General features: G+C 45.1%; 1 protein-coding gene across 1 annotated transcript; it reads left to right on the top strand.

Moving 5' to 3' along the window:
- Positions 1-9,044: 9,044 nt before the first annotated feature.
- LOC128979428 (inositol 1,4,5-trisphosphate receptor-interacting protein-like 1) lies at positions 9,045-10,595 on the top strand. The gene has a single exon (XM_054397642.1). It carries the CDS (start codon positions 9,045-9,047, stop codon positions 10,593-10,595), a length of 1,551 nt encoding a protein of 516 aa, XP_054253617.1.
- The last annotated feature ends 545 nt before the right edge of the window (positions 10,596-11,140 follow it).

The following is an 11,140-nucleotide window of genomic DNA, read 5'->3' as shown; positions in this document are numbered from 1 at the left end:
ATTCTGTGATTTTGTGATTCTGTGATGTTGTGATTCTGTGATTTTGTGACTGCAACTCCCATTCCCTGACCCTTTTTGCTGCTTCAAAGGAGGAAAGAGAGAAATTGTGAGGCAAGTTGGGGCCAGGAAGACGGGATGGGTGGAGAGAAGGTGTTTTTTAACTGCCCACTGCCACAAACTTGAACATAGAAGATTTCACCTCAACATAAGGAGAAACTTCTTCACAGGGAGAGTGCTGGAGCCTTGAAGCAGGATGTCCAGAGAGGTTGTAGAGTCTCTTTCTCTGAAGACTTTTAAAACAAACCTGGATTCATTTCTGTGCAGACTACCCTAAGTGATCCTGCTCTGGCAGGGGGTTGGACTGGATGATCTCTGAAGGTCCCTTCCAATCTCTAATATACTGTGATACTGTGACCCTTGAGGCCCTTCCAACCCTGACAATTCTGTGATAAGTACCCATTAACTATCTTTAATTAAGGCTTTTGTGAAAGTCTCTGTTTTAGTGAGGTATTAAAGAAATTTAACTTCATTTTCGAAGAACCTGCAGCTTATGTTGATAGCTGATCAACTAGTCCAATGATTAAAAAGTAACAAGATATAAAAATAGTTTCTTCTGAGACTATTCAGTTTTTACTATCTGTTCAAAAAGAAAAACTGTTTGGCTTACTTTTTTTATATCTCTTCCTTTAGTTCCTGGCTAATGTTTTGGGTGTTTGTCCTTTCTAATTTGACAGGAGAATTTTTTTAAGAAACTGCTGACATTGTTTTTTTTTTTAAGGTACCTGTCATTGAAACAATCATAGCATTCCATTGCTGAATAAAATGACTGTTGCAGCATCCTTTCCCCCAGAACTATAAGTTACTCACCTAGATATTATGGTAGGGTCCACTGAGATCAGGAAACGGAGTACCCCTTGATAACCTCCCTTTTAAAGTCCATGCAGTACTTAATATTACTGCTAGACTCAGGCAGCATTTTCCCCCCAATTCTTTTATTTCATGTGATGATCCTTTAATGAAAGAAATATGAACTCTTGGTTCAGTGGGGACCAGAACATAGGACTTTTCCTTTCCAAATCACTGAGCCATACTTGTGTTGACACTTCTTTTTCCCTGAGAGAAACCAATATTCTTTGCTGCACCAGTGAAACTTCTTCAACAGGAGGGATTTTGTTTTTCCTTTCTGTGACTAAGCAGAGCAGTAAATCACTCTTTTCAGGGATGAAGAGAGGGAATATTATCTGACAGGCAAGAAAAAACTGTGGAAGGTGGACAAAGATCAATAAAACAGAGAAGGTGTCATCTCTCTCAACAAAATGTGCAAACCTCAGAAGAAGGCAATTTGTCTTCTTCTTTCACTTGTAAATCTGCAACTGGGATGCCTCCATCAGTTTCTATTCTACTAAGGTAACAACAGTGGGTGCCACTTTAATCACTCTCCAGGAAAAACAATTAAAACAAAAATAAAAAATTGTTAAAAAAAAAAAAAAAAAGACACAGACCTGAATTTAATCAATCTTTTCTTGCTTTAAACCAGTCTATTTTCTAGGTGGCTGTTACCAGTATTCTTTACTCCAAGTTACAGAAAGTAAGAGGGAAAAAGACTTCTCTATAATCAAAAGTAAAGAAAAAGACAAACTTTTTCAAAAGAATTGATGTGAATCAGAACCTTGCAGATCATTTAAAAAACAATATTGAGGGACCTGGGTTTTTTTAGTCTGGAGAAGAGAATACTTAGAGGGGATTTAATAAATGTGTATAAATATCCGAGGGCTGTGTATCAGGAGGGAGGGGACAGGCTCTGCTCACTTGCTCCCTGTGATAGGACAAGGAGCAATGGATGTAAGCTGCAGCACAGGAGGCTCCACCTCAACACAAGGGAGAACTTCTTTACTGTAAGGGTCACAGACCACTGGAATAGGCTTCCTAGAGAGGTTGTGGAGTCTCCTTCCCTGGAGAATTTCAAGGCCCATGTGGGCACATTCCTCTGTGACCTGAGCTAGACTGTATGATTCTGCTCTGGCAGGGGAGTTGGACTCGATGATCTCTTTGGGTCCCTTCCAACCCCTGATATCCTGTGATCCTGTGAAATATTTAAAAAACAATTCTCCCAGCTTCTTATTGGCTTGTCATACATGAATCAAAAGCACTTAACATATGTCTCACCTGCAACGTATAATATACAAAAGTATTTCAAGTGCAGGTGGGAACCTGAAATGATCTATAAGCACTAAAGAAAAAAAAAAAAGCAGTTTTGAGTTAACTCACATTTTTTGTAGTAAGAGAAGGATAAAAATAAGAGACTGTTAGGAGCTAGGAGGGACCTACAGAGATCATGTAGTCCAACCCCACTGCCAAAGCAGGATCACCTAGGGCAGGCCTCAGAGGAATGCATCCAGGCCAGGTTTTGAAAGTCTCTGTAGAAGGAGACTCCATAACTTCTCTGGGCAGCCTGTTCCTGTGTTTTGTCATGCTCACTGTAAAGAAGTATCTCATTGTGTTGAGGTGGAACCTCCTGTGTTCTAGCTTGTACCCATTATTCCTTGCTCTGTCACTGGGCACCACCAAAAAGGGACTGGGACCCTCATCTTGAGACCCACTCATGAGGTATTTATAGACGCTGATAAGATCCCCTCTCAGCCTTCTCAAGACCTAAACAGTCCCAGGTTTCTCAGTCTTTTCACAGGAGAGATGTTGGAGTCCCTTCATCATCCTCATAGCTCTCCACTGGAATCTCTCCAGCAGATCCCTGTCTCTCTTGAATCATGGAGTCCAAAACTCGACACAGTATCCCAGGTGTGGTCTCACCAGGGCAGAGTGGAGGGGGAGGAGAACCTCCCTAGACCTGCTGGCCACACTTTTCTTAACGCACCTTGGGACACCCTTGGTCCTCTTGTCCACAAGGGCACATTGCTGGATAACTTGGTGTCTACTTCCTGTTTCTGATTGCTTCTCTCCTCTCTTGTTCTTTTACTTTTCACCAAAACCTTCATCCTAAGCAGATCATATACAGAAAACATAGTGTAAGTTCCTGCAGATACCTGGTCCTAAGGAACAGAGAAGGGTTTTTGCACTACCTGACTAACATTTCATATTCTTAGCTGGCAGCAGCAGCAAAAAGCCCTCCTCTGTGAAAGCTGACAACAGCCAAGCAACAAAAAGTGTCTGTGCACTGTCTTCTGTTCACATGCAGCCCTTTCAAGACCCAGACTCAATAGTGCAAACATGGAATTAGCTAGTATATAAGGCAAAAAAATGAACAGGATTTTAGCATGCTAAATATTTTAAAAGCAGTACTTCACTTAATTCTCAACATTTGGTTATACTGTCAGAAAATAATAAACATTCTCAGTATTTTCCTGAAATGCAAAGCAAGAAGTGCTTTTTTTATTTTTAATCCTCAAAGGCCACTGATACCTAATGTGTAAACAAGTGTAGTATCATATCAGATTTGGCTCTTTGTGTCAACAAATATTAACCACCAGAGGCCCAGTTCAGAATTTATCTCTTGTAGAAGATTTAGAATGATTCCAAAAAGCAGCTTTTCAAGAAAGGGGGAAGAAAATTCTTTCATTATTCCTCACAGACTACTGATCCTCTCATTCCTAATATTTATTTTAAAGACACACTTTCACTGCTCACAAAGAAGACAAAATATCACCTGAAACCAAAAACTACCAGAACTAAATTTAATTTACTTGCATTATCATCAGCAGCTAGCAGGATCCTGTTAGCACAAAATTTATTGTATTAAGTTATGAGTTACCTTGGGGATTTTGCTGGCTTACAACTTATGTTGTAAACGGGTGAATTACTTATTCTAACACTTTGTTTCTAGTAACTGAAGAAAATTTAATATAATAAGGTGTATTTGCATTAGGCCCTAGGAGATGGGACAAAAGCTTCCTGAATTCACCTGGCCATGAAGGTGGCTTATGTTGTTTCCTACTAAGATTGCACCAGTGGCAAACATAGTTTACTTTATTTATCATGTATAAAAGCAATATTGAGGGGAATTTATTACTTAGAACAATGAGATAGAGACTATAAAGCCTGACTTTTAAAGTACTTAAAAAAAAAAGCTAACTGATTTCCATGATCAGTCAGAATTAACCAATGAAGCTCAGTTCTGAATATAAAGTACTCATTATTTGCAGTGCCTGTATTACTCACAGTCCATTTACAATGGACATGCTTAGAAATCTTTATTTACAAAGCAAACTGAAATGAAAAAAAAAAAAAAGAAGGAAAGCTAGAATCTGATCACAGAAAGGAAAAACATCCCAGCTAATGAAATTATAATTCAGACCAGAAACAATTCCTCAGTAAAGACACAGAACAGCACACAGCCATTAGAAGACTGCTGATTTACAGTGGAAGCATGCTACAACATGTGTGTGGATTACACACACACACAGATGGAAATCACAATAACTTGAAAAGAGCATCTCATAACTACCAGGGTTCTTTTTAGGGCCTCTTTGGTGAGTTGACCATGGGCCAGGTACCCACCCAGTTGCTCTATCACTCCCACTCCTCAACAGGACATGGGGAGGAAATACAATAGAAAAGCTTGAGGGTGGAGAAAATGCCAGGTGGATCACTTATTCATTACTGCCAAGGCCAAAACAGGCTTGACTTGGGGGATTCAATTTAATGTATTGCCAATTAATAACAGTGTAGGATAGTCAGAAATAAGAACCAAACTAAAAGAATATTTCTGCCATTTCTTCTTTCTTCCCAGGCTCAGTTTTACACACAGCACTTCTACCTCTTCCCCCAGCAGCAGTGCTGGGGGATGGGCAGCAGGGACTACAGTCTGGTCATACCATTTTGCTCTGCCACTTCCTACTCCTCATGCTCTTCCCCTGCACAAGTGAGAAGGGAAGGAGGGCTCCAGTGCAAAGGAGACTTGGGTTACACAGGCTGCAGCTCTTCACAGACTGTTCCATAATGGTAAGACCCTCAGGAACGGACTGCTTCAGTGTGGGTCCCCTGTGGGATCATTGGTCCTGCCAGAAAGCCTGCTCCAGCTTGGGCTCCTCTCCATGAGCTGCAGATTCCTTTGTGTTATGTACACCTGCTGCATCAGGGGGTCCTCTGCAGGCTAAGTATCTGCTCCACCGTAGGTCTCCAGGGGCTGCAGTGTGGCCTGGTCTTCACCATGGGCTTCTGCAGGGCAACCTCATCTCTGGCACCTCCTCCAACTCTTTCTTCAAGGACCTATGTCTGCAGGGATGTTTCTCTCACATATTCTCATTACTCTATCCCAGTTGCTGTTGTGCAGCAGTTTTTACCCTTTTAAACAGGTTATCACAGAGGTGCTACCAATGTCACTGTTGGGCTCAGTCTTGGCCAGGGGTGAGTGTGCCTTGGAGTCAGCTGGAACAGACTCCACTGGAGACAGTGGAAGCTTTTGCAGCTCCTCACTGCCAAAACTTTGCCACATAACCCAAATATATCCTTGAAACCAAAATTCCTCTGGCAGTGGAGAAGCTTGAATCTATTCAGTGATATTGGGATTCTTTAAATACCGAAAAACACACAAGCAAGATCTTGCATTTTATAAACGGCCACTCATATGTGCAAAGGGAAAGCTCTGTTTAAAGGCCTGCAGTAGTGGTGTTAATGCTGCAACAAACCCACAAAGTCACTCTGTGCTTTTGAAATGCAGAACAGCAGCAGCTCTGTGAGCAAAGACAACTTTTAATATCAGCTATAGCACAAAACAGATGCAGGATGTATCACTTAAACATAACTATTTAACTACCCCCAAATGACAGTGCCACTCTGTGTTCTCAGGAACAGAGGGAATAATAGATGGTTGCATCTCCTCACCACCTAGTAGGCCGAGTACCCATCTACCCATATTTACCCAGATTCATCTGTGTTATGATGGATCCACCAGACGTTGTGATGGAACTAGTAACACGTTCTTCTCAGACACTTTCTCCCAATGGTTCTACAGTTTCTACGTCTACACAGTTTTCATCAGATGGAAGAAGTGGGAAGAAGACAAGCTATAAAGGTTTCCACCCAATCAAAAAAAAAAAAAGAGATTTCAAAATTAAGATAAAGCTCCAGATACAAGGTCTGCTCACTGAATGCCATGTTCTCTACTGTGGCCAACTGACTAATGCATACACACACACTGGAAGGTGCAGACACAAGCACATACAATCAACATCTGTGCTCTTTGAGTAGGTATGCTAGCCATGCCAGGTATCATGTTGTGAGGAGACACTTCCCCATTAGCATTCCTTGTTAGAACTTAAAACTACTTCCTACCTACCTCTCATTTTCAGCAGGAGGAAATCATTAATGGAGGTGCATAAAACCAAACAAAAAAACCGGATTTATTTATCTGAAGTCCTGCAGTGAAATACACTCTTTCTGCAGTCTAAACAAACACTAAGGAAAAAGGATTGGAAAAGGTGCTATGAAGCATCTCTATTTCATTCAAACTTTACACTAAAAAATGGGAGCTGAGAGTGTGAATTAAATATTGAAATTTCATGGCTATAGGAAAAAGAAAAGAAAATCAGACCTCAGAACAGACTTGCTCTGCATCGTGGTTGATGTACTCCAGAGATTCAGAAACCAAAGGATCAGAGTCAGATGGAGTATTTTCACTGTGGCTCCCAAAATGCAGCATGATAGCAGATCAAAACAGTCTAGTGCTCATGAGTTTAGGTTTCATCATAGGGACACATGTACATTCCTCATACGTATTTTATCTATGCAGATTGAAAATACCTACATTTAATTCATCTGTTTATATGAAAAAGATTTTTTTAAATTAAAATGTCTAAATAAGAATACCAGGTTTATGACATGCAAATACTTTATGGAAAATGATGCATTAGCCCCAGAAAGGATCACACAAACAGCTGTAAGCACCTAGTGGTCGTGGGATATACTCCAACACTTGGCAGTTAGCAGATCCTGTGTAGACGCAAGGATTGCATCACCACAGATCATGGTTGTACAAAATCACTACATAAAATGTGGTATTGGGTTTGGCTGAGCTGGAGTTAATTCTCCTCAGAGCATCTTTCTAGTGCTGTGTTTTGCAGTGCTGTAGCTGGCTGCTGACAACACACCAATGTTTTGGCTACTGATGAGTGAGCACCCAGGCTGTGCTTTTCCAACATTTCCCCACCCCAAAAGTACACTGAGGGTGGGCAAGATCATGGGAGAGGACACAGCTAGGCCAGCTGACCCAAACTGGCCAAAGGGGTATTCCATGCCATATGACATCAGCTCAGATACATATACCAAGTGAAAGAAGGAAGTGTGAGGACATTAGTCCATGGTGTCTGCCCTCCAAAGAAACCACTATGCACAGAACCCTGCTTCCTGGGAGTGACTGATGGGAAGTAGAGAATAACTTCTATCTTTGCTTTTTGTCCTGGTTTAGAGCCAGACAGATCTTCCATTGCCCTGAGAGAGACAAAAGAATGACACTCACACAAATGGATTGGAGAGTGATGGAAAGTTAAAATGGAAAAGCAATTGGTGTTTTACAGAAACTACAAAGCATAGTGGCAAAGATATCCCAAAGCATACAGAGTCCCTTGCACCACACTCAAAGGCCTCCCAACTCTTCTCCCTTCTCCCCACCTGGGGGTGCACCCAAACCCCCCAGGGCTCTTTCTCCCCCCCACACTCTTAGGCTAGTCTCAGGCTGGCCAGGTCTGAGACTGTCTCCCCTCTTCTACTCCAGACATTAGGCCTAGACAAGAGGCCTTGAGATACTCTCCCACGATTACCCGATCTCCACGGGAGCAGAGAGGGAAGAAAGAGGAAGAGAATGACCTTGCAGATGAATTCATAGGACACAGCGTTTATGGGTAGAAATAGGCTGTTTCCTGTGTCCACCTTACTGGGTTGGACACTGGACACCAGAGGCGTAACCTATGTGGCAGTAACAGAAGGCACCCAGCCTAAACTGCCACACTTTTGCTTCCATGTGTGGCCTTTGCTTCTGCTTAGTATTATTAAATTGCTCCTACCTTATTACCAGCCCTTTGTTAAATTTTCCCCTGGCCATCTAAGAAGGGGAGTGACAGAGTAGCTTTGGTGGGCATTTGGCCCCCAGCTGGGGCCAAACGACCACATACTCTTATAGCTTTCTAGAAGGATCTATGCCCCTTTATGCAGTTTACTATGTCTTCAGACAAGCTGTTTTAACACAGGTAGAATTATGTTATGAAGGCACCAAGAGCACAGCCACAACCACAATCAGAGGGGTCAGCATCAAGGGAGACAATTCCATCTCTGTAGAGGGCATCTCAAGGAGCAACAACAGGTCCCAGGATCATGTCACCTGATCCAACCTTTTGTAAGGCTCTCTGTCTGCCTGGGAAGGGGAGTCCCTGGGCACTGTGTCCTCCATGGTGGCTTTGCACTTTGTAGGGGTCAGGGCTTTGGATGTCTTGGGTGGCTGTGAGTCACTGAACTGGGCTGAGGCTGAAGTGGGCCAGTGGGTGTGGCCAGTGGGCATGGCCAGTGGGCATGGCAACTCCACCTCACATTATTTGTGACATCACAGTGGGAGGCAGCTATAAATGCAGCAGTGGGCGGCAGTGCCCCAGTAGAGCTTCGGCTAATGGTAAGTGTGGGTGTAGGGAGGGGAGGGTGGAGGAGGGCAAGGGAGTAGGGAGGGCAGGGTGGATGAGGGCCAGGGTGTAGGGAGGGTAGGGTGGGTGAGGGCCAGGGTGTAGGGAGGGGAGGGTGGAGGAGGGCAAGGGTGTAGGGAGGGCAGGGTGCATGAGGGCCAAGGCAGAGAGGTGGGTCCCTGAGGGGTAGGATGCCTCATTCTGCACTGAGGGACCACCAGGTGCTCACAGCACCACCTTGAGCTGGGTGCTGCTGATGCTGGGGCTGGGTGTAGCTAGGCCCTTGCTGCATCCCAGCTGCCTGCAGCCCTTGAGGGTCCTATCTGTCTCCCCAGTTCCCTGCAGCTCCTGTGCTTGCTGTCCACCACTAACTCCCTCCTTGCCAGTCCCACTGAATCCCTTCTCTCCCTTCTCCTGCAGGCCATGGCTGCTACAAAGTTCCTCGCTTTGCTTCTGCAAGGCCTAATCCTGTTCTCAGCGAAGGTTCATGAGAAGCTGGATGAGGCCACATGGAAGCGCATGGAGGAGCACGATAAGGAGATGAACCAGGAGATGACTCATCTGATGGAGGAGATGGACAGGAGAAGCAGACCTCAGTGGAACCTGGTGCCCATGGTCCTGCAACAGATGGCTCAGGAGCAGAGCAACATGACCCAGCGAGCTGTACTCTTTGCTGCCATTGCTGGAGTCCTCGTCCTCCTGTTTTGGCTCTGCTTGCGCATCAGGAAAAGACACTGTGAGGAAGACTCAGTCCACAGGATGTATGAGATCTCAGACATCAGCACAGATGAGGAGGATGAGGAAGAAAAGGATGTAGGAGACAGGATTTTTGCCAGGCGCATCCAGTGGCCTGTGCAGAAAATGATCTCCAGGAGCCAGGTGGTGAAGGAGCTGATGGATGACCTCGTGCAGGTCTTGCGACTGCGTCTGTCAAATACCTTCTTGCCAAAGCTGCAGCCTGCCATTGGTGTGGGCAGCTCATTTGAAGGATGGAGTCCCTATGAGGTTAACGATGTTATCTACCACCTGCTTGTGCCCCTGAAGCCCCCCATTGGGCACAAGTTCTGCCTGCAGCCACTGGGCAGCAGGTGGCAGAGGCCAGCCAGGGACTCCCGCATCCGTGTGGAGCTGGAATGCAGCTGTGAGAGACAGAACAGGCTATGCTTACTCCACCACAGTAGGAGGCAGGGGAGGAGGATTAGGAAGGCACCCAAGATCCTAGATATCCTCTGTACCCACTCATACCTAGATGTGGAGAAAGTTGCTGACTGGTTCAAGGACTTGGTGAAGAAATCCTGGAAGGAGGTGCCTCAGGCACACCACTACAAGATGAAGGTGCTGCCCTACAGCCACAACTCCTGCCTGCTGCAGCTGAAAAGTGCCTCCAGGAGTACCTTCATTCTTGAGATCTTGTTTGGGGTGCAGCAAGGTGACTCAGACATCTTCCTCAGCAGCCCTCCTGAAGCAGACACCAACACTGAAAGCACGGTGTGGACAATGAGCTACCTTGTGGCAGAGGGGAAGTTCTTCAGCCATATTGCCAAACAGGTCCCATGTGGCAGCTACCACCTCAAATGCCTGCATCTCTGCACCTCTGTCCTGGAGGGCACAGACATTTCCCCCTATATCATCAAGACAGTTGTCATGCACCTCCTCAACACCAAACCCGTGTCAGGCTGGTGCAAACGGGACTGCATTATGCGGCTGGCAGATATCACGAGGTACCTGCACTGCTGTCTGGAACAGAAGAAGCTCAACTTCTTCTTCTATGGCAATACAGAGATGCCCAGGGAGATCATCTTGCCTCCAGCCTTCCAAACATATGAGCCACACAACCTCTTGCAACATCTGGTTCAGAATCCGGCTGCCCACACCGAGGCATTGAGACAGTTTGAGGAGATTCAGGACAAGCTCATGACCAGGCTGTACCAGGGGGTCTTAAACAGCAGACGAGCATCTACAGCCATGCAATGACCCATGCCCACCACAGGTCAGTGTCACCACCACCACCTTGACTGTCATTGCCTCTTCCATGGCATCCATTTCTTGTGGGATCTTTGTGTTTGAGCAAATGATGCATCTGTGTCTGTGTTTCGCTTCACAGGGTAGCGTGGGTATAGGGTGCTGACTGCCCACCTGCCACAGAGTCAGGCTGAGCACATTGGCAGAAGAACTGATGTGGAGAGAATTCATTTCACCAATGTTGTAAGTAAGGCTCCCTGACCTTGGATTCCTGCCATGGGGCAATCACAAGAAATTCTACCCCTCCATGGTTCTGTATCTTGCCTGTGCAGGCAGGAAGAGTGAAGTGGGTTCCTTAGTGTATTGTGAGAAGCCATAGGCAAAGCAAGCCCTCAAACCCAACAGCATTATACTAGGGCACCCCAATCCAAGGCATGCACTCTTTCTGTCCATGCCATGTTCTGGAGAAGCAGTGGTCTAACAGCCAATGTGTAGTGCAAGATGTGCTCCTTATACCTGCAACTGGGACACCCCCAGTGGAAATCCAGTAACAGCAA

This window comes from Indicator indicator, chromosome Z, assembly GCF_027791375.1.
Source record: "Indicator indicator isolate 239-I01 chromosome Z, UM_Iind_1.1, whole genome shotgun sequence".
NCBI lineage: Eukaryota > Metazoa > Chordata > Aves > Piciformes > Indicatoridae > Indicator > Indicator indicator.
This window is presented reverse-complemented; position numbering and strand designations above follow the sequence as displayed.